At 40.9% G+C, this 24,221-nt stretch overlaps 1 protein-coding gene across 1 annotated transcript in view; it reads left to right on the plus strand.

Annotated features, from left to right (window-relative positions):
• Nucleotides 1–291: 291 nt before the first annotated feature.
• The window catches only part of ryr2b (ryanodine receptor 2b (cardiac)), a 127,464-nt gene continuing 103,534 nt past the window's right edge, over nt 292–24,221 (plus strand). The window contains exons 1-20 of the mRNA XM_056292302.1: nt 292–339; nt 1,888–2,007; nt 2,954–3,071; nt 3,688–3,779; nt 3,962–4,040; nt 4,264–4,376; nt 6,340–6,463; nt 6,947–7,043; nt 7,376–7,450; nt 8,548–8,704; nt 15,845–16,009; nt 16,210–16,331; nt 17,155–17,338; nt 17,445–17,580; nt 17,879–17,974; nt 18,278–18,396; nt 19,215–19,348; nt 21,140–21,381; nt 21,746–21,938; nt 23,857–24,076. Of these exons, the coding sequence (XP_056148277.1) occupies nt 292–339; nt 1,888–2,007; nt 2,954–3,071; nt 3,688–3,779; nt 3,962–4,040; nt 4,264–4,376; nt 6,340–6,463; nt 6,947–7,043; nt 7,376–7,450; nt 8,548–8,704; nt 15,845–16,009; nt 16,210–16,331; nt 17,155–17,338; nt 17,445–17,580; nt 17,879–17,974; nt 18,278–18,396; nt 19,215–19,348; nt 21,140–21,381; nt 21,746–21,938; nt 23,857–24,076 (2,634 nt within the window). The remainder of the gene's footprint in view (nt 340–1,887; nt 2,008–2,953; nt 3,072–3,687; nt 3,780–3,961; nt 4,041–4,263; nt 4,377–6,339; nt 6,464–6,946; nt 7,044–7,375; nt 7,451–8,547; nt 8,705–15,844; nt 16,010–16,209; nt 16,332–17,154; nt 17,339–17,444; nt 17,581–17,878; nt 17,975–18,277; nt 18,397–19,214; nt 19,349–21,139; nt 21,382–21,745; nt 21,939–23,856; nt 24,077–24,221) is intronic.

Here is a 24,221-nt window from a genome sequence, read left to right on the forward strand (position 1 = left end):
ATTGTATGTAGATTGATGAGAAAAAAAAAGGAATTTAATCCATTTTGGAATAAGGCTGTAACATAACAAAATGTGGGGAAAGTGAAGGGGTGTGAATACTTTCCGGATGCACTGTGTGTGTGTGTATATATATATATATATATATATATATATATAGCGTTGGGCAATTCATGAATTCTTGTTCACCCGACATGTTGTCTTTGGACTGGGAGGAATCACATGCAGTCCAACTCCGCCCCCTCTCCCCATCAAACATATCTTCAAATCACTTTATTAGTTTACTTTGTGGAAATGGCTGTTGGTGGAGAGGTTGAAGACGAAATCCAATTTCTGCGTACGGTATGTCAGCCCATTTTATTAAATTTAAAGCAATTAGTCCTTGAATAATTATTTGTTTATGTTAGTTTTTACTTTTTCTCTTAAGCATTACAGAAGTCCCCTGCTTAATTTTTGGCAGATGTACCTTCCATGCCAGAGGTGGTGCGCTTCTCTTTAAAGGCGGCCACTAAACAATGATCGATAAGATTTCAGTTAATTACACGAATGTTCTCAAATTATGTTGTGCATGCCTAAAATGGTCACATATTATCTTTTAAGTCAATAATACATGATTGTTGGCATTCCAGCAGTTTACCTTTAAATTGTTAATGTAGCAGACCATTTTTTAGGTTTTAATCAATGCCATGCATGTTGAACGGAACGTATTCTGTTCAGCCAGTGAATGATACAGTAAATAAGGTTTTGACTAGAGTTTATTTTTAACCATTATCATCTCTGCTGCAAGATCGCAAAGGTTCCTATCATTGTCCCTCGGTTGAGAGACCCCCTCTGACAGCTTGCTATCTTCTTCCTCTGATAGGGACATGGAGAGCACTTACTGAGGCCTTATCATGCACACACACTCAAGCACAGAGTAACATACACAAAATCAGGATAGTTCTTTCATTTAATGTACCCAGTAAATGTCAGTTTACATGGATATCTATTTTGCACCTTAATTAGGGCAAATTGTGCATAATTAATCTACAATCTTGAACACAGTATTGTCAGGATCACTATATTTAGGAGGCAGCAGTGGCTGAGGAGGTAGAGTAGGTCGTCTGGTAACTGAAGGGTTGTTGGTTCGATTCTCTACTCTTCCTTACACAAATGTGGTGGTTTTCCTGAGCAGGACACCTAACTCCTAACTGCTCCCAATGAGCTGGTTGTTGCCTTGCATAGTTGACACTGCCGTTGGCGTATGAGTGTGTGTGCATGGGCAAATATGTGAGGTGTTAATTGTCAAGCACTTTGGAAAAAAGCCCTTATAAAAGCAGTTTATTTTGCATGATTGAAATCTTTGTTGGGCCTGGCCAGTACCAGTTTCAAATCAAAATTAAGTGTTGTAAAAATGTTGTGTGAACTGATTCAGTTTGCAATTCCGGCACCCCCAACTCTACTCCTACATGCCTCTCTAGTTTGACGTGGCTTTAGTGTCCACACGCCCCACAAGTAGAGCCTCCCTATCCAGCCCTCTGAATGCCTGTTAATGTCTGAATGCTTGGCAGTGTGTAGCTGACAGACACCAGTGTACTGCTGATAATCAAGAGTGGAGAAGAAGGTGAATCAGGGGTCAGATGCCATAGTGTCAGCCCAGTATGGTTGCCAGCAGCCTGGGCAAGTTGTCCTGGTTGGCATTTGGAAACCAGTCTGTTCTCTCTCTCTCCATTGTCTGTATAAGGGCAGTGAAAAGCATAATTCCATTGACCTGGTTTATTGGGCATTTGAAATAGTGACACAAGATAAGAGTTAATTTGATGTGTGTGTGTGTGTGTGTGTGTGTGTGTGTGTGTGTGTGTGTGTGTGTGTGTGTGTGTGTGTGTGTGTGTGTGTGTGTGTGTTGGCCAGGGGGATGAGGTGGTTTTGCAGAGCACCTTCACTTTCCAGCGGGAACACCTGAAGCTATGTCTCGCTGCTGAAGGTCTTGGTTGCAAGCTTTGCTGCCTTGAGCCCACCTCCAACTGCAAGGTAAAGAGTCTGAGCTCAAAGATCTCCTTCCAGCTCCTTCAGTAAGAGCAGCCTGTTAATTATTTAGAACTTTGGAATCTTATTTTTCTATATTTTAAAATATTTAACTTCTCTTGTGAAATGTTCCCCCATAGAAATGAATTGTGGTTTGAAAAATGAATGATCATAATGCAATTCATTTTTAACTTCCTCATATGCTTATAGAATTTATACTTCACCTGAAGCGAGCACACCTTTTCTTAAAAAAAGTCACCCTTTTTCCAATTTATTTTCTTTTTCACAGTTATCAGGTTGCAATGTACAGTTTCATGAGAAAATCCACACTTTTCTATAGCTCATATCTTTCAGGCTTTGTGTGTCCATTTAACCTTGGATCATTGTCTGTTTCCCCATGACTATGACACAAATCAGGCCCAACTACCCCCAGATCAGTATTACAGGTTGAAGTAACAATAACTAAACAATGAAATTGTGAGGTATACATGCTTGTGAACTGGAGACAAAAGTGATAAAAATGTTAAAACAATTGAAGGATAGATTATTGTTTAGCAATGGATTCAGGTGTGCCAGGCTTTCCAGCCAAATAATTGGGGAGTTTTTAGACCTGGAGTAACAGGTGAATGTAATGTACTACCTATCAAAACAGGAATCCAGCAGTACTGGTGGTCCCTGAGGACCAGATTGAGAACACTAATTTAATGGAAGCACTTTTTTTATTCAAAAATTTGAATGGATTGAATAATTGTGCCCATCCATTGATTATATGTGTGTTTGCAGTTAACAGTGAAATGTGGTTGTTTGCACCGGGGTGTTATTGTGTGTACTATGAGAAAGAATTCTCATAGTAGTGATGATGGTTATTATTATTATTATTATTGTTGTTGTTTTTATCATTATTTTATCCTGGCTCATTTTGATATATTTATTATGTGTTTTTCCCTGCCAGAATGTTCCACCAGACCTGTCTGTGTGTGCCTTTATCCTGGCAGGATGTCTCTCTGTCCGAGCTTTGCAGGAGATGCTAGCCAATGGGGAAGACAATGCCGAAGCGGTGAAAATCTATTGTTTATTTCTATTCTATTCTCCTTGATTATTTTGTTCTATGGACAACATTATTTTCAAATGGGCTTTTGTTTTTTAGTTTTACTTAATTTTAATTCTAGTTAATTATGTTCACTTGTTGTGCCAGGTCTAAAAACGTGTAATTCTAAAATGTTTGCCCATTTCTAGTGATTATCAGCAACTCTCAGTTTAAAGATAATCTTTCTAAACTGTATCTTTCTTTTTATTTTCATTATGAGTATATTTTAAAACACCCTCCCCATATCTAGTGTTTTAAGACTTTCCATTGTGTCGTCATGGCATGCATATGTGGAAATGATGCAAAATGTAAATAAAGAATGAATTGATTGCAAAATGAATGCTCTCATTGGCAATTTAGTTGAATTTTACATGCATTTTGGACCTATATGCTATTTGTTGGGAGCCACAGGTATAACACTACCTGATACTAAAACACTGAGAAATAAACGCTCTGAAATGGCCAGTATCGTAACACTTTTTATGATGGTGGCATGATCCTTTAAATGCCACTCTTCTCTTCTCATTCTATTCCTATATATTTCTGATGTGGACTTGCTTGTTTAGCTGCAGTTTTGTACTTGTTTTTAGTATGATAAGTGCTTGTCTTTTTGCAGGCAGGACAGGGTGGGGGCCATCGCACCCTGCTGTATGGCCAGGCAATGTTGTTCCAACACTCATACAGTGGCATGGTGAGGAATAAGGATTTACTATACATTTACACTGTTTCTTCTTTTTCCAAGGACGTGCATGTAAACATTAACATAGTATTCAGTTGTTTAACTTTCAAAACTTCAATAGGGGCAAAATATATATCTCAATAGAGACACTTCCAGAGATGAATTATTGTTCATTATTCTGTTTTTACAACCAGTACCTCAGCTGCTTGTCTTCATCTGAGTCCTCAACAAATAAGCTAGCGTTTGATGTTGGTCTTCAAGAAGATAAAACAGGTATCTTATGTATTGGAATGTTTTAAACAGATGATGATGATGGTGAGGATGATCGTTTAAACTAGTATCTCATTGATTAACGCCATGCATCTTTTGTGCATCCTCCAAGATATTTTCACCCTTTCTACCAATTGTTATTAACATATTTTTTTAGTTTGGCAATATAACTTGGTTTTAGGTACAAGGAATTGCAGGAGTCAATATTTTGTGTTTGTGTGATCAGGTGAGGCGTGCTGGTGGACAGTCCACCCAGCTTCCAGGCAGCGGTCAGAGGGTGAAAAGGTGCGCGTTGGAGATGACCTCATACTGGTCAGTGTGTCTTCAGAGAGATACCTGGTGAGTCAGGTCCAGGTTTAGAGTTATGTACGTACAGTTGTATGAATAGTGACTATTTCTTGTAGTTTCATAAATAATTCTCAGTGCCTGTTTATAGACTCTGTGTGTGTGTGTGTGTGTGTGTGTGTGTGTGTGTGTGTGTGTGTGTATATACATATGTATATAGCTTTGTTAAAAGAAACCCTCAGCAGTAGGGAAAGTGCTCAACAAATAAGGAGCAAACTTGACTAACTTTTTACATATATATATATATCGTTTTGGTTTTTTTTGGAAACCGTCAATGGTGTTGATAAAAGTGCTCAACAAATGAGCAGAATATCAATATAGATGTAGGAAAAAAAACTTTTAACACATTGTCTAATTTCCACCTGGTGGAAATTAGACAATTTGCAAGACAACCCCTATAAAAGGAATGGATTTGCAGGTGGTGGCCACAGACCATTTGCCTGTCCTCATCTTTTCTGGCCGATCTTTGGTTAGTTTTTCATTTTGCTAGTGCCCTCACCACTAGAGGTGGCATGAGGCGGTATCTGCAACCTACAGAAGTTGCTCAGGTAGTGCAGCTCATCCGGGATGGCACATCAATGCATGCTGTGGCAAGAAGATTTGATGTGTCTCCCAGCACAGTGTCCAGAGCATGGAGGAGGTACCAGGAGACAGGCCAGTACACCAGGAGACGTGGAGGGGGCCGCAGGAGGACAACAACCCCGCAGCAGGACCGCTATCTGGTCCTTTGTGCAAGGAGGAACAGGAGGAGCACTGCCGGAGCCCTACAAAACGACCTTCAACAGGCCACTAATGTGCAGGTTTCTGCTCAAACAGTGAGAAACAGAATGCATGAGGATGGTATGAGGGCCCGACGTCCACAATTGGGGCCTGTGCTCACAGCCCAACACCGTGCAGCCCGATTGACCTTTGCCAGAGAACATCTTGGTTGGCAGATTCGCAATTGGCGCCCTGTGCTCTTCACAGATGAGAGCAGGTTCACACTGAACACATGTGACAGACGTGAGAGAGTCTGGAGACGCTGTGGAGAACGTTCTGCTGCCTGCAACATCCTCCAGCATGACCGGTTTGGCGGTGGGTCAGTGATGGTCTGGGGAGGCATATCCTTGGACGGCCGCACAGACCTCTACGTGCTAGCCAGAGGTACCATGACTGCCATTAGGTACCGGGATGAGATCGTCAGACCTATTGTCAGACCATATGCTGGTGCAGTGGGCCCTGGGTTCCTGCTCATGCATGACAATGCTCATCCTCATGTGGCCAGAGTGTGTCAGCAGTTCCTGTATGTCGAGGGCATTGATGCTATGGACTGGCCTGCACGTTCCCCAGACCTGAATCCAATCGAGCACCTCTGGGACATCATGTCTCGTACCATCCGCCAACGCGATGTCGCACCACAGACTGTCCAGGAATTGACCGATGCCCTGATCCAGGTCTGGGAGGAGATCCCTCAGGAGACCATCCGTCGTCTCATCAGGAGCATGCCCAGACGTTGTAGGGAGTGCATACAGGCACGTGGAGGCCACACACACTACTGAGCCTCATTTTGAATTGTCTTGAGGAATTTCCACAGAAGTTGGATCAGCCTATGTTCTCATTTTCCACTTTGATTTTGAGTATGATTCTGAATCCAGACCTTAATGGGCTAATGATTTTGATTTCCATTGATCATTCTTAGGTTATTTTGCTCTAAACACATTCCTCTGTCTAATAAATAAAGATTTTCAGCTGAAATATTTCATTCATCGAGGTCTATATTGTGTTTTTAGGTGTTCTCTTTATTTTTTTGAGCAGTATATATATATATATATATATATATATATATATATATATATATATATATATATATATATATATCAATGTTCATTCCATACGTGTGTGTGTGTGTGTGTGTGTGTGTGTGTGTGTGTGTGTGCTTAAATAAAATATTTTTTTTATATATATGTTTTCCTCCAAGCACCTGTCCTATGGCAGTGTAGTTGACATCAACAGCCTGAGCTCCAGTTTGATTGTCGATGCAGCCTTCCGGCAAACTCTATGGAGTGTTGCTCCCATCTGCTCTGGGAGCGGAGTTGCTCAAGGCAAGCTGTTTTTTTTTCTTTTCCTTTCAGTGTCTTCAGAAACAAGCTATTTTTTAAATCAGAATATCCAGTAGGTTGCTAAGTTTAAGCTAAGTGGTTAGTAAAAGAGGCCTTTAAGCTATGCTGATCCTTTTGGTCGTATAAATAAGCCAAAAGCACAGGTCTGACCAGTGACATGCTTTGATGTTCAAGAGGCTGTTCCTTACTCTATTTATCCAAATGTTGACATTGCTAATGATTCCCAGTCTCATAGCAATATCCACAATCACTGTAAAGAACTTATGTAAAGGCCTTGCTTTACAAATGGTCCCATTTCACAGAGGGAAATTAAAATAGCTTGTAAAGTTTAATAGTTTGGTAATTGTTTCCTTGAGGGGAAGACATTATGGGGCTGAGCACCCAAAGTGTGTGTGTGTGTGTGTTTTTCCCCCCTTCATTTTCTTTTCAGTGGAGAGTTTGTCTGGTCTTTCTTGTTCTAAATAGGATATCTGAAGGGGGGAGACACCCTGCGACTCCTCCATGGCCACAGTGATGCGTATATGACTGTTCCCTCTGCAGGGCAGGGAGAGGACCTAAGGAGGTCAGTGAAAGACTACCACTTTTGCTCCGGCTAGCCAGACAAACTGAAGGGCAAGTGTACCAACTGCCCAGAAGACTTTTCCTGATGGCGTATAGTATTAACACAATGATGCAGCAGCCTCATTACCAGTATTTTTAGATCACAAAATCAAAGCACATATTACTTCAGAGCAAACCTTTGCTAACAAGGTTAATAAAATAAAAAATAAGCCTTACATACTAGTCTCTCATGTATGTCATACTGTCCAGCCAGGTGATTTTACTTGAAGGTATCAAATTTTAACACAAACGTTCACATAAATATCTGCAATCATGTCCTCTCTCTGTATTCAGGATGATGCATTATGAGACAGGAGCAGTATCTAGCCAGGCCCGTTCTCTGTGGAGGCTGGAGATTCTGCGTGTTGTGTGAGTTTGCATTATGTGCCCCTCATTTGATTTCAGATAACTGTTTTAGCTCCATCGCATCAGCAGAATGATGTTCAGGCTTTACAGATTTGATGCTTTTGTTTGGAACCATGTTGGAAATTTCTTTCAATAGTCTTCTAATGGGTAAGAGAGATAAACAATACCATAAACACTAAAAATTAAATTTCCTGAAGGAAATATGTGCTTGCTGAGTTTAAATTGCTCCGGCCATGTGAACTCCCAGCTACTAGAATGATGACACAATGTCTGAACCTTCCACCACTCTTGGCCATGTGGATTTCTTTTTTTTAGGGGGGCAGGGGGGATTTTTCCCCGTTTTTCTCCCCGATTGTACCCGGCCAATTACCCCACTCTTCTGAGCCGTCCCGGTTGCTGCATCCCCTTTGCCGATCCAGAGAGGACTGCAGACTACCACATGCCTCCTCCGATACATGTGGAGTTACCAGCCGCTTCTTTTCACCTGACAGTGAGGTGTTTCGCTAGGGGGACATAGCACGTGGGAGGATCATGCTATTCCCCCCAGTTTCCCCTCCTCTCCGAAGAGGCACCCCAACCGACCAGAGGATGCGCTAGAGCAGTGACCAGGACACATACTCACGCCCGGCTTCCCACCCACAGACACGGCCAATTGTGTCTGTAGGGATGCCCGACCAAGCCAGAGGTAACACGAGGATTTGAACCGGAGATCCTCATGTTAGTAGGCAACAGAATAGACTGCCACGCCACCTAGATGCCCATGGATTTCTTTTGACTTTCAACTTAAATATCTTAAAAAGTGTTAAGTGTATCACTTGGAAAAATATAAGCAACCTGAACTGTAAAAAACTGACTGTGATGATGTATGACTACACCAAGACCAGAAAGGTAACAGTGGCACACACTGTGAGGAATGCACCCAAAATTATTTAACTGTTCCACATCTGTCCCAAAAAAACAAATGTAAACCTTCTATAGTCTCATCGGATAATTTTAGTCAAAACCTAAATCACCAGATCCACATGTGCTCTACCAGTGCTGTGTTGGGATAAAACCGTGATGATTCCTCTTTTCACTGACTTGACCATCATATTTTCCAGGTGGAGTGGTAGCCACACGTGCTGGGGGCAGCCCTTTCGACTACGCCATGTGACTACAGGGAGATACTTGGGTCTGACAGAGGAGAGAGGCCTGCATCTAGTGGAGCGGGACAGGGCCGACATCTGCACAACATCCTTCTGCTTTCGACCATCAAAGGTCAGGGATCATACAATAGTTTTGTTTTTTTTTGGAAGGCTGGTAAGATGATAGGACAGGCTAAAATCTGGCAAAGAATAAAGAAGCTTTTAGTTGAATTGTATATTTCAAAGCAATTTGCAAATGCTTCTAAAAGGATGTGTTAGGCCAAATATACATTGCGCTTATAGAAGTATCAAGAAAACACATTTTCATAATGTGTGCACCCTGACAATAAAGCTTTTAGTTCAATTGAGTGTTGTCTGCAGAATTTAGATTTATTGGTTGGAAAAACCTTGAATTGAAGCACCTTGTTTTCGAGGAGGTCCTCTACACAAAGAAAATAAAATAACTATCAGGACAAAAGTCATTAAAGGTGGCTATCACGCTTCAGTTCAAATTTTTCACATTAAGCTGGTGCTTCTAATTGACAAAAGAGTCAGCAATTAGCAGATATATTTGTGTGTCAATGTACAGTTCATTCTAGAGCAATGAATAGTAATCATATGATAACCAAGAGAGTGCATGTCATTTCAAGCGCAACTTGAGAGCCAACCTCCCCCAAAAGCTGCTTGTCAACTTTTATAGATGCTCCATCGAGAGCATCCTAACTAACTGCGTGACAGCCTGGTACAGCAGCTGCACCAAAGCCGACAAAAATGCCCTCCAGCGTGTTGTGGAAACAGCACAGGACATTGTTGGCATTGAGCTGCCTTCACTAGAACACATTTTCACAGCACTTGCTGTGTGAGGATGGCTCAGAACATCATAAAAGACATTACACACCCTGAACACCATCTGTTTCAGCCCCTCTCATCAGGTAGATGCTTCAGATGAATCCACACACACACACACACACACACACACACACACACACACACACAGACACACACAAAGAGACTGAAAAACAGCTTCTTTCCAAAAGCTGTGGCCCTAATGGACTAGACATCTCTTCAGTCTGATGGGATTGATGTGCTGCCACCATTGGGCACGTGCAATATTTGCAATATTTACTCACATGTCACTTTAAGCCATTTCATATCTGTCCACCGCACCTTTACTGTATTTTTGCTGATGTTTTTGCACCTCGTAAGTTGTATTTTATCATTAACTGTGTTGTATTTTATACCTAATACTGCTTATGTTTTGCACTTATATTGTTTAGACTCTACTTTTTATTGCTGAGGTTTTATATTTCTTATCTCTTTTATGTATGCACCATTTTGAGGTTGACACAACTGCAATTTCATTGTGCTTGGCACAATGATGATAAAGTTCTTGAATCTTGTGTACACCATCACGGAACACAGTTCTCTTTCTTGATCTTTCTTGAACGCTCCCCCGAATTGTACCCAGCCAATTACCCCACTCTTACGAGCTGTCCCAGTCTCTGCTCCGCCCCCTCTGCCGATCTGGGGAGGGCTGCAGACTACCACAGGCCTCCTCTGATACATGTGGAGTCACCAGCTGCTTCTTTTCACCTGACAGTGAGGAGTTACGCCAGGATCACCGTGGATCACGTGGGAGGATCACGCTATTCCCCCCAGTTCCCCCTCTCCCCCGAACAGGCACCCCGACTGACCAGAGGAGGCGCCAGCATCCAGGACAATACCCACATCCGGCTTCCCACTTGCAAACATGGAATAGACCGCTACACTACCCGGACGCCCCTTGATCCCTTTTATTACAACTATATTACAACTTAAAACAGGGTTGCTGCTGGTGTTCTAGTTGGCTCTGTGGTCATAGCTGTGGTGTGTCCTAGCATTTTTTTCCCCCTCCCATTCTCACTTCAGTGCAAATACACAAACAGGTTAATCACGAATGCAGCACAGTTATGACTAATCATTCACTCCCTGCAGATATGTTGCTGATGCGACAGAAAAACTGTAGGCTAACTGCCTTCAGGGGACATACAAACTACAACCTAGTTTCACAACAACAACAATTAAAACAAAATAAGTTCATGATTAAACAAAATAACAAAAAAATGCAATATTGAAGACAAAAATCTGGTCAGACCATTTGTAGACAATAGATCATCATAGAACACAGCAACAAGTGTTACATATACATGAGCAGGTAAGATAAGACAATCAAGAGTTCTTGAACAGATGAAATGATTGTCTGAATCTGATGCAGTGTTCATGCTATTTGGTAGTGATGGTAACTATAAGCTATGAACTTGGAAATACCACTCGTCTCTGCTTTCAGTTTGTAAATAATACTCATAAACTCTGAGTTTTGCTTTTACTCCGGTTTCTCCCACTTGACGTCACCACCGCAGAAATGGTCCACAACAGCCCACAGACATGGTGGCGAAGAGGCATATAATCAACATATAGTCTGGGGGCGGGGTATAACTAAATATATGGATTGCATTTATACAGCATTTTTATACTCAACAGAGCACCTAAAGCACTTTACAACTAGAGGAATTCACTCAGTAGAGTGCCAATCTCTGCCAGGCATATTTCCCCTTCTCCGGTGCTTGGTGAAGACACACTGGATCCTATTCATTTTCTATGGAGAGCAGGAGAGGAGATCCGGCCGCGCGGTGCATGATGGACATGACACGGCGAGTTGATGGACCATTCGCCGTATCTGAATTTGCATAAACACGACTTGACCTCAACTTTATGCAAATGAGACCATCCAGCGCAACACCCCCAGCTCGCGAAACTCATCTCAAACTGTCAAACTAGGCAGTGCTGATCAAATATGGATCTAGATTCTGATTCTGATACTGCATTGCCTATTTTTCACCTCAGTTGTTTTCAGAATCATATTTTAGCATGTTGTTTAGCTGTAAAATGAAAGGTTTTGTGATAAATGTTCAAGTCTCCATCTGGTAGCAACTAGCATAGTATAGAATGTTCTCTTGGGGGGATTTTTGGGGGTTCAAACCTGAAGGGCTTAAACCCTATTGTTTTTGTGCTGTTTTTTTTTTTTCTTCAGAAGTGTTTGTGCAAATTCCTGTGAAATGATAAATGGTAGACATGAGATTTTGCTCATTGATTGGAAGTTTTGTGCAAGTGTTGCCCAAGAAATATAATGCTAATCGGCCTGATGGGGACGCTATAATTAAAGGTAAAATTTGAAAAGTCACAATTCCTATACCGTAAGTCCAGTTTACATGAAACTTGGTATAGACATCCATTTATCCTAACTACAAATTTGCCTCAGGAACCACTAAAGTCCCCCTGACTAGATTTTCCGCCATTTTGAATTTTTTGAAAAACACATTTTTGACATCTCCTCCTGAGCAAGTGAACAAGGGATTTTTTTAAATCACTTTGAGTACTTTTAATTAATCTGTCTTTACCAGCTCCGTATAACAGCAAAAAGGGCATGTGATGTTTCCCTTGGTTGAGAAATCACTCTGACACTACTTGAATGAGGTTTTGCTGACTTGTTCCAATGGAATTGATGGGGGAAACGAAGTTGATGCCCACTCTGTAAGATTATTGGTTTCTGTTTTTGAATCTGCAACACTATCTGATCCTGTCTCAACACTATGATGAGTGAAATCACCAGGCATTCGCTCGCTCATGTTATGTTAGGAACCCGTGATAGCTGTAGTAGCCACAAACAGCATTGCAGCTTGTAGCATATGATCCAGCCAGCTAATAGATACATAGACTACAACTCTAGTAAATTATTTCAATTTATCATTCACTAACGTCCTGCATCCTCAAATTGGAGGCTGATCAACTTCAGATTAGTATTCTGTGTCTGATTCTGGCCCTTTTTGATACAGCTGAATCGCTGCTATATTTTTAAAAACTTGAGCCAACAGATGGTAACAAACCAAAGCGTGAACCCGTGTGAATGTGTTTTCATTCGCCTGTCAATCAAAATTTGAATAGGAGGGTCTTATCTGCACCTCCTGGCTTCAAATTCATCCATACCATCAGATCTGATAAGAGAGGCAGTGGAATAGCTGCTGTCATCTCTGATTCCTATAGCAGCAAGGAAATCCCCCTCGGGGAATTCACATCTTTTGAGTACCTTGCTTTTACTATACATTGTAATGCTACGGTTTTAATAATTACTGTCTATCGGCCACCAAAATGTAAATATGGCTTTCTTCATGAATTTTCTGAGCTACTTTCTATGGTTTCCACTGATTATGATTGTTTGATCATCTCAGGTGATTTTAATGTTCATGTTGACAATCAAACAGACCCCAATGCTAGACACCTAATTAGCTTACAGGAGGCATTTGCTCTCACTCAGCATGTTTCTGGACCCACCCACAATAAGGGGCATACTCTGGACTTAGTCATATCAAAAGGGCTTAATGTTACTATATCCTGTGTCATGGATGTTGCTATTTCAGATCACTGTTGTATATTTTTATATGTGTCTGCTTTTCCTGTACAACAGAAGAGGACTCGAATAATCAAAAAATGTTTCACTGACAATAATATGATTGAACCCTTTAAGAAAACTGTAAATGAGTATTTGCCGTTCATGGCATCACAAACTGAGGATCTTGTGAACAACTTCAACTCAAAAATACGAGATATCTTTGATAACATTGCACCTCTCAAAACTAAAAAGATAGAAAAACAAAAAAACCCTTGGAGAAATGGGGTGGTTGTTAGGCAGCTTAAGAGTGAATGTCGCTAGGCAGAACGACAGTGGAGAAAGACTAAACTTCAGGTTCACCATGACATTTACAAGGATAGACTGAACAAGTACAGCAAAGAAATTAAACAGGCCAGACAGTCTTTTTTCTCTAAAATCATTAATGAAAATATTAACAATAGTGTAGTGCTTTTCTCTACTATTGATCAACTTATTAATCCACCATCTCCAAACCCATCAGAGATGCTGTCCACTGAAAAATGTGAGCAATTCACAGCATTCTTCAATAACAAAATCATTGCAATAGACAGAACATTAGTACCTCAAGATCCAGTAATGAACCTACCCTCCAGTTCTCCAGAAATATTACTGGCGCCATGTCTCACTTTGACCCTCTAGACCTCAAAAGTCTAGACAATATTGTCATTAAACCACTTCTGAAGAAGAGCAACCTTGATGCGACAGCCATTGCCAACTACAGGCCCAACTCCAACTTACCATTCATTCGCAAAATACTTGAAAAAACAGTTTATTCTCAAGTTAATACCTGTTTAATATCAAACAACCTTCTAGCCATTTATCTATCAGGTTTTCGATCTCACCATAACACAGAAATAGCACTTATCAAAGTTGTGAATGATCTGCATATGAACATGGATTCTAAAAAATTATCTGTTCTTGTGCTCCTGGATCTCGGTGCCTCCTTCGACACTGCTGATCATGATATTTTGCGAGAGAGATTAGAAAAATTGGTCGGCCTCTCTGCCGCGGTTTTCATCTGATTTGGAACATACCTACATGACAGGCAGTGTTTTGTGTCTGTTGGAGACTTTTCCTCAGACAAAGTGGGTATAATGTGTGGGGTACCCCAAGGTTCAATTCTTGGACCATTACTATTTAATCTCTATAAGTTCACACTCGCACGTTATACAGAAACACAAAGTGAATTGCCATAATTATGCAGATGATTCACAACTGTACATATCCCTATCTCCTGATGACCTAGAGCCCATAGATTCCCTGACTCTGTGTATTGATGATATTAATCTGTTGATGGCAGAGATTTTTTATACTTGTGAACAAAGACAAGACAGAAATACCTATTTTTGATGCAAAGACTCAGAGACAGAGAATTGTAGTTCATCTCAGCTGTCTGTCTCTGGAGTGCAAAAGTGAAGCTAGAAATCTTGGTGTAATCACAGGCGGTGATCTAAATTTTAAGAGCCACATCAATCATCTCACAGATCAGCCTTCTACCATCTTAAAAACATTTCAAAACTAAGGGGCTTTCTATCAAAATTAGACTGTGAGAAATTAATCCATGTATTTATAACATTATTAGTAGACTAGACTACTGTAATGGACTATTCACCGGCCTCTCAAAATCAGTTGTGTGCCAACTACAGTTAATTCAAAATGTGGCAGCACGTGTTCTCGCTGGAACTAAAAAGTATGAACACATTACACCTGTTCTTAGATCTCTGCATTGGCTCCCTGTCAAAACTAGAATCGATTTTAAAATTCTATTGTATACAAAGCGCTAAATGGCCTTGCACCACACTATATAAAAGACATGCTAATTACGTACAAACCAGCAAGAACTCTCAGGTCCAGTGGCAATGGTCTTTAATGATTCCTCGTGCTAGGTCTAGAGCAGGGGAAGCTGCATTTGTATTTACGGCCCAAGTAGATGGAACACCCTGCCTGAGGACCTGAGAGAGGCCCCCACACTGGACACATTTAAAAGCAGGTTAAAACCTTACTTTTCAAAACAGCCTCCAGCTAAGTTCTAAGTGTGTTTGTGTGTGTGTGTGTGCGCGTGTGCGCGCGCATGCGTGCGTGTTTTTGATATTTGTATATTCTGTACCTAACACCTGTTAATATGCATATTTATTTTCTGTATTTGCCATTTTATGATTGAGTTGCAATTGTATTGTCATTTTATGTAAAGCACATTGTGTTACCTTGTGTATGAAATGTGCTATATAAATAAAGTCTGACTTGGCTTGACTTGTCACTGTGGCTGTGCCCCACTGCCCATACAGGGTTTTTGGCACTACCATGAAAACTGGATATTTTCAATGTGCTTACTTTAATTAGTTTTTACTGAAATTTGGCAAAAGTAGATAAATTGTCAGTCGGAAACATCACTGCATCAGTATTTAGTAGGGTTTATCGTATTATAAGGCACTAGGAAAGACCTTTAATGATCTAGCACAAAAGCCTCAGTAATACATTTGTACATCTCGCAAGTGCAAATTATAAAATTAAATTATAAATACTTCCGGTTGGCAGTAAAGATTGTATATCTTTTGATAAAGAATAATATTTACAAAGACACTCAAAGTGTAGTAGGGTAACATAAGATATAGTCAGCTCAAACAGCATATATTGCTAGCAAATGCTCAATTACACATTTGTTGGGTGTCACAAACAGTTTTGACAGCATTGAATAAAATGTGTTCATTCTAACAGTAGGGTTTTTACAAGTTTTTGTTTTATTTATTTATTTTTGCTGTTTTTGTTTGTTTTATGCGATAGTAGTTGTAAATTTTTCCTCCACTGCAGGAGAAGCTTGACTCTGGTCCCAAGAAGGATGTGGATGGCATGGGAACACCAGAGATCAAATATGGAGACTCTGTTTGTTATGTTCAACATGTAGATTCCAGCCTGTGGCTCACCTACCAAGCCACAGATGTTAAATGTGCCCGGAAGGGAGGGGTTCAGTGCAAGGTAAGCATTAAAGAAGGCCAAACGAATTAATGTTAGAGGGTTATTGTTTATCTGCCAAGAGTCTGGCTGGTTCACTCCATGATTTTTTTTTTTTGAGGACATGGTAAATGTACTAAATCCTGATATGATAAACAATCAAAGAATAATAAGCAGAAAACAATTTGCATTTTATTAAGATGCTATATTGATGGTGTCTCCAGGCTGTTTTGCACATTGAGGGTCACATGGACGATGGGCTGACCTTATCTCGCTCTCAGAGGGAGGAATCACATGCTGCTAGACTCATCCGCAGCGCTGTTCTCCTCTTCAATCACTTCATCAGGTACTGAAGGACACATTAAGGCTGAGTGCACACTGGAGCAGAGATACTCAGTTATGTGCCATGGAGGGCCGTGTGTATGTAGGTTTTATTTCAACCCAAAACTACTCCAGCTGATTTAACTATTAAACACACCTTCACCAAACAGGAGAGGACTAATCAGTGAAATCAGCCGGTGTGATGTTGGGCTTGAATGAAAACCTACATACACACACCCAAGATATGCACAGGTCTAGACTAGAGCAAGTCTTTATGTGAAGTTCATAAGTTTATTCCAAGAAGGGAGACAGACAGGATTGACAATCCTGAGATTTAAAATGTTAAAATATACCACTTGTTTATTTATTTTACTGAGTCTAGCCACCTGCCTTCTTTTGATTGGTGCCATGTTCCATCTTACAAATTTCTGAGACTAGTTGTCATGAATCACCAGGATATGTTTGTTAAGTTTGTTATACAGTATGCTTTCTTAGCTCAGTTGTGTAGTTTGAACACAGGACCGAGTGACTAAACAGCCATGAAACCTGTCATTTGTTCTGTGTTTTCAAAATCGTCAATCAATTTGTTGAAGTCTTCTAGCGTGCGCCCACCTGACCTCCAACAACCCAGGCTACTCTAACCCAGAACATGGTTCCTTGACTTCCATAGCAGTTTGTAGCAGGGAGGGTCTTGTGCTAATTATCAAATCCTGACCTCAGGCTAAGCTTTTTCATTAACAGTCACATGATTTAGAAGACTTGCAACGCAAATGTAGTTAGAGAAATACATCTAATGATTCATTAACAAACCCCCCCCTCCCCAACTGCATGTTCTTTTTCTTCTTCAGGAAACTGGATGGTCTTAGCCAACAAGGAAACACCCATTCAGTACATCTGAAAATGGAGAGAGAAGGATGTAGTCTGCAGGACCTGATAAGCTACTTTCAGTCTCCTGGGCAAGGATTGAGCCATGAGGCCAGGCAGAGCAGCATGAGAGCCCTAAAGAATAGACAGAAGCTATTTCAAGAGGAGGTAAATATAATTGATGGATGTATAAATAAATGAATGAATGAACAAATATAAAATGTATTCTGTTTTTATATATTAGTTGATTTATTTATCTATTTATCCCTCCCAGGGAGTGATAGGCATGGTTCTCGACTGTATCGATCGTCTACACCTGTACAAAAGTGGCTCTAATTTTGCTGGGGCTGCTGGGAAGGAAGCAGGAGAGGAGTGGGGAAACATTCTCAACTCTTTCTATGAACTTCTGGGTAAGGATTAGCAAAAGTCAAAAACCGGGGGTGACCAACCAGACACCAACTAAGCAAATACCACATAGACTCAGGTCTCATCAGAATGTATGAGGATCAAGTTTGGCTAAGGACCTTTGCATGTCTTCTTCTCTTTCGTCACCCTAAAATTGCCTGTCTACATGCACTAAGCAGAAATCTCCAGAAAAAAAAAGAGATTGTATGTTCATCTTTTTTGATCATCATTTGTAATGGCTGATACAGATTATATAATGTGACTCAGAACATAAACAATGTGTTTTCCTCTGGTTCCTTCCAGCTGCTCTGATCAGGGGGAACCGACAGAATTGTGCCCAGTTCTCGAGCTCTGTGGACTGGATGATAAGCAGGTTAGACAAGCTGGAGGCCTCCTCAGGTTTGTTCGATTTGTGGTCCTTTCATATTTCACAGTCAATGCTCTGATTTTGAATTTTGGAACACACAAATGACTAACAATCTTGAGCTCTACTACATTAATTGGATACAAAATGCTTTAGTTTGTGTATAGTATGGCATCACTTATTGCAGAGCGAGTGATGTAAATGTCTTACACTATTGACACTATTATTGGTAATGCTATCTCACTCTGAATAATCCCCAAATCATAGCAAAATAAAACATTTTTGATATTCTCAATGCTTTACTGTGTTTAACAATTGGAGTCACCTGCCATTTGCAGGTATCTTGGAGGTTTTACACTGTGTACTTATAGAAAGTCCTGAAGCACTCAATTTCATCAAAGAGGGGCACATCAAATCCATCATCTCTCTTCTGGATCAGCATGGACGCAATCCCAAGGTACTGTATGCAAGGTTTTTTGTATATGCTTGTCCTTGTGGCTGCTAAGAGTGAAGAAGCGCTCATATCTGTACTGGGAGGGAATTGAGCAATTATTTTTTTGTCAAGATTTCTTTATTTGCAATAGCATAAAAACCCCTGTCTTTTCCATGCAAATTCCCAAGTATCACAACACATGTAACTTCTTTAAAACCAACATGGATTCTAGTTTAATCTGCATCACAAATTATACTTTTTACAGTGGATTTCTCATATAAACCCCAATGACTTACATGGAAATGATGCATTGCTGATGAAGAAGATATACTTTATTAATCCCCGTGGGGAAATTCATCCTCTTCATTTAACCCATCCTAGCCGTGTAGCTAGGGGCAGTGGGCAGCTGCAGTGCAGTGCCCAGGGACCAACTCCAGTTCTTTTTGCCATGCCTTGGTAAGGGGCACAGACAGGACTATTAACCCCAACATACGTCTCTTTTGATGGTGGGAGGAAACAGGAGCACCCGGTAGAAACACATGCAGACACGGGGAGAACATGCAAACTCCACACAGAAAGGACCTGGGATGGCCTGGGGTTCGAACCCAGGAGCTGCTTACTGCGAGGCAATAGTGTTAACCGCTGGGCCACCGTGCTGATATTATGCTGTTACAGATGTTAGGTACCATGTGGGCCAACAAAAGTGTTTTTTCATCAGTCCTCCTCTGTGGATTCATCATATAAAGCACTGTGGCCTTGCAGTGAGAGGCTCTTGGTTCGATAAGCTCCTCCGTGTTGACTTTACATGCTCTCCTTGTATTTGCTGATTGGTTTTGTCCCAGGTGCTGGAGGTGTTATGCTCTCTATGTGTATGCCATGGCAAGGCGGTGCGCTCTAACCAAAACTTCATTTGTGACAACCTGCTGCCGGAGAGAGACCTGCTGCTTCAGACACGCCTTGTCAACCAGGTCACCAGGTATGTACTGGATTACTGAACTATGTTACTTCATTTTCTAATTATTCATTAGCTTTTTTTTTCCATTTTGTTGTTTGCTGTAAAAACTTCCCAACTAGCTTGATCAATCTTTTGTTGAATAACTTCACTTTATTTTCTCTTTTCCTCCTCTTTGCCTCCTCAATCATGTGGATCAACTCCAATTATTTCTTCCTTTGTACGTCCTTTTTTGTCTTGTTTTGTTGTTTTTTTCTTTTTCCATTTTCAGCCTTTTTTAAATCATTGTCCTCCTTTCCTCCATTGAAATCTTTCCAATGCAAATTTCTTTCTTTCCATCCATCAGGACTCTTTTTTCCCCCCTTTCCCCATCAAGCCTACTTTATTTTTCATTGTTTCGCTTCTCATTTTATAGAGCTGACCAATCTTTTTTTTTCAGCTTTTACCCTTCCCAGCTTCCTCTCTCACTCTTTCCCCTTTACCACTTGTTCTGCTAAATCCCTCATTAGTTTATCAAACTTCATTCTTTTTCCCACTGTCACTTTATTTTTTCATCTATACCTCTTCCTTCCTCCTCCCCTTCTTTCATCTTGTCGGTGCTATCATCCTTGCCTTCAGGTGCCAGAGACTGCATTTCCTAACCTCTTTGTTCCTTGAAGCTTTTTCCATCACCCCACCCCAGTTCCAACTGCTTTCATCCTCCTTTTCCAACCCCTCAGTTTCTCCCCACTTCTGTCATGATGACTTCACTGCATTCATAGGTGTCTTGGGTCAAAGCCAGTGATCCCGTCTAGTAACTGGCCATTCAGCATCCAGAAACTGTGCCAGCCGAATCCTTTGCATCCAGCAGTTGCTTCCTTTTCTTCTCATCTGCATACTTCCTCAGCCTTTTGTAACTGTTTTTACCCAGAATTATCTCTGGAAATGTTATTGTGTCTGCTGTGTAAAGAATATACTTTGGGATTTTTGCTGGAGTCTAGTCAGAGCCCCCCCCCCCTTAACTTTACTTTGACTTCTGCATATGGAATTTAATCACCTGAATGTCCCAGTATGATGGAGGTCCTGCTGTTCCTGTCATTAAATAGAAAAATAAATAGGTTATTATTTTACCCCACCACTAGGAATCAGGCCATAATTAAATGTTAAAAAGAAAAAGCAAATTTAAAATGTAAACTGAATATGAAAATGTCAAATGATAAATGCCAATTGCCAAAATGGAACAGATAAAATTCAAAATGCCAAATAGTAAAGGGCAAATGCAAAAAAAAAAAGATCGATTTAATTTTTTTCCATTTGAACTTTCAATTTAAGCATTTCCATTTAAGCTTTTCTCTTTCCCATTTTCAGTTTCATAATTGTTTCCATTTTCTTATTTCCATTTCCATTTTCAATTTAATCTTTACAATTTAAGCTTTCAGTTTGAGCATTTCCATTTAAGCTTTTGCATTTTAAATTTCACTTTTTTCAGTGTCACTTTTTACAATTTTAAATTATAATTTTACATTTTAAAACATTTAATTATGGCCTGATGATTCCTAGTAGTGTAGTAAAATAATAATTGTTTAATTTCTTTCTTTTAATTCTCTATTTGGACTTCTACTTTTAATTGTGAGCAAATCCTCCATAGAAGAATGCCATTTTGGTATAAATAGTAAACGATGACAAGAAGTCAGGTGAATCTTTTTTTTCATTCTGAGACAGCTATCATCAACACAGGCAAAGATAAGGAGAAATAATCAGCATCTCGTCTCCCACTTTGCTTTATCCCACTTGACTCCTGTACTCCCTAATCAACCCTCCACATCCAATCCAAAGCATGAGGCCTAATATCTTCCTTGCTATGGGGGAGGATTCATCCCAGCACCGGAGATGGTACTATGAGCTGGCGGTGGATAGCATTGAGCCTTTCCTTACAGCTGAGCCCACCCATCTGCATGTTGGCTGGGCTTGCACTGAGGGCTACTGGCCCTGGCCTACGGGGGGAGAAGGCTGGGGGGCCAACGGTGTGGGAGATGACCTCTCCTCCTATGGCTTTGATGGGCTTCAGCTCTGGTCAGGTGAGGATATACAAGCATAGCAATTTGTGGGGCTGCAGTTTGAAATATTTTGGAACTGGCTGAGTGAAGAAAGACCTGAGCTAAGATTCAACCTCTGTTTGTGAGGAGAACATTGAATACCAAATAGTAGAAATCTGTGCATAGGATTTAGCTTCATAAATGACTTGCTAGTAAGATCGATTATCTCCTTAATTAAAATTTTCTGAAGTACAGTAGCATCTCATTTTATACTCACACAGAAACAGAATTAAAATTTTATAATACAGTAGTCACCACTGAATTTCATCACTGATAGTGTTTATTGATATAAAGCAACTGATTCATTTGGATATGTGAAGGTTGACAGTCTCCTCTTGAACTTCAGGCTGCGTGGGTAGAAGGGTCAGCTCTCCCTTCCCTCACCTACTGAGAGAGAATGATGTGGTTAGCTGCTGCCTCGACCTCACTACTCCCTCCATCTCCTTCCGGGTCAATGGTCTGCCTGTCCAGGGTATGCTGGAAAACTTCAACACAGAAGGACTCATTTACCCAGTGGTCAGCTTCTCCGCTGGAATCAGGTTAGTGGTGATGATATATCCCACACAACTGTGTAGTGTCTCATCAGTTTTAATATGCTGTACAATCACATCAGCCATATTATGTATCAGAATCAACTTTATTGGTCAAGTGCGCTTACGCATACAAGGAATTTCACTCTGGTTTACAGCAGCTTCTAGTACTTGCATATATCACTCACAAAAAAGAAAACAAAAGAAAAACAGAAGAAATAATTGGAATAATAAATAGGATATTGGAGGTAAGTATGTGTGCACAACAGGTATGTCACTGCTATACAGAATTTTGTTACGGTTGAATAAGTAATTATGTTTATATAATATATTATATTGCTTAAATATTATATACTAATAGTATAACTTTATAGCGTATTCTTATATAATATATAATTATATTATCATACATACTAAAAGTATATACTATATATTTATCTATTATATAATTACATACTATAAGGTATACTTATGTTATAATTATAACAATAACAGTAATAATTTGTAACCACTATACAGCAGTTGTATGTGTATTTACAGTTGTACATTTGTATTGTACATCTGGTTTAAAAAGAGGTAGTGCACATTGTAGATATGTAGGTGAGACATCTTCAGGAATCAGGAATATTGTTGCCCCCAGCCCACAGCAGTGCAACACAAAGACAAAAACACATATCCAAAAACTACAAGAACTTCAAGAACACACATACTAACACATATGCAAACTAAAAAAAAAAAGAAAGAAAAAAGAAAAAAATCAGTGTCCAAGGGAATGAATGTCAGCCAGGATGACTGTCGGAACTGCTGTTCTGCATGCAAGTCTGGATTACGGACCGGGCATGTCGGGCGAGTGCCCTGGGGCCCCGGGCCACGAGGGGCTCCCAAAGGTCAGGGGCGATGCTGTGAGCTGCTATTCTCATCTCTTGTTTGTTTTGTGATTCAAAATTGTGTTGTATTTTGTAGTCACCATCTGAGTCCCATGCAGATTGGCATAGCGTCGACTACCATGCTGGGTATTTGCATTAGTTTTACATTTAACAATGTTTAGTATTGTTTTCATAGCCTGTCTGACGGGGCGGGGCGGGGGGGCCCAATGGACGTATGTGCCCTGGGGCCCCCTGGTGGTACAGCAGCTGTATGTAGTATTGTTACTCACATTTTCATAGACAATGTAGCCTTCTTCATTGTTGTCCACCGAAGGTAGCTACAAACCAGGAAGTCAGTGTAGTTTATATATTTATGGATTGTCCACCAGTAACATCACTGGTGTACACTTTTATGCATATTTTCCCCCCCCAATTGTACTTAGCCAATTACCCCACTCTTCCCTAGCTGTCCCGGTCACTGCTCCGCCCCCTCTGCCAATCTGGGGAAGGCTGCAGACTACCACATGCCTCCTCCGATACATGTGGAGTCGCCAGCCGCTTCTTGTTACCTGACAGTGAGGGGTTTCACCAGGGGGACGTAGTGCGTTGGAGGATCAAATTATTCCCCTCAGTTCCCCCTCCCCCCCGAACAGGTGCCCCAACCGACCAGAGGAGGCACTAGTGCAGTGACCAGGACACATACCCACATCCGGTTTCCCATCCGCAGACACAGCCAATTGTGTCTGTAGGGATACCCGACCAAGCCGGAGGTAACATAGGGATCAGAACCAGTGATTCCCGTGCTGGTTGGCAATTGAATAGACCCCCACACCACCCGGATGTCCTTTTATACATATTTTGGTGGCATTGCAGAGAGACACAGAGGACTGCTCAATATTATGTCTGATTGTTTCCCTTTAAATCACATGATGGGTATACAAAACATCAGACTGTGATGGGGCAGCTAATGTATGCATTTGTCATTTATAATCCTGTTCATAGGCTCACATTTTCCATAGTACCATCTGAACTTCTTCCATGGTCTTGTTTCTGGAACCTAGGGTTCGTTTCCTCTTTGGAGGGAGACACGGAGAATTCCGCTTCCTGCCCCCGCCAGGTTTTGCTCCATGTTGTGAGGCTGTGCTCCCTAGGGCTAAATTGAAGGTGGAGCCATGTCAGAGGTTCACCCAAGACCATGGAAATGGCAAACAGGAGGTCGCTGGTCCCTCTGTACCCCTCAGTCCGGTTACCTTCACTCCCACGCCGATAGACATCAATAAGGTACAGAACGGCACATGCTGTTACAGATCCTCCAAGTCCAGGAGTCGGAGAGTTCTTCTCTGCTCACATGTACTTTAGCCAGGAAACTGTACCCTATCCAACTCCTTTTTATGACTCTGATCTCAGTGTGGAGGGGGTCAAGCTA

The sequence above is a fragment of the Lampris incognitus genome, chromosome 13, assembly GCF_029633865.1.
Source record: "Lampris incognitus isolate fLamInc1 chromosome 13, fLamInc1.hap2, whole genome shotgun sequence".
Classification (NCBI taxonomy): Eukaryota; Metazoa; Chordata; class Actinopteri; order Lampriformes; family Lampridae; genus Lampris; species Lampris incognitus.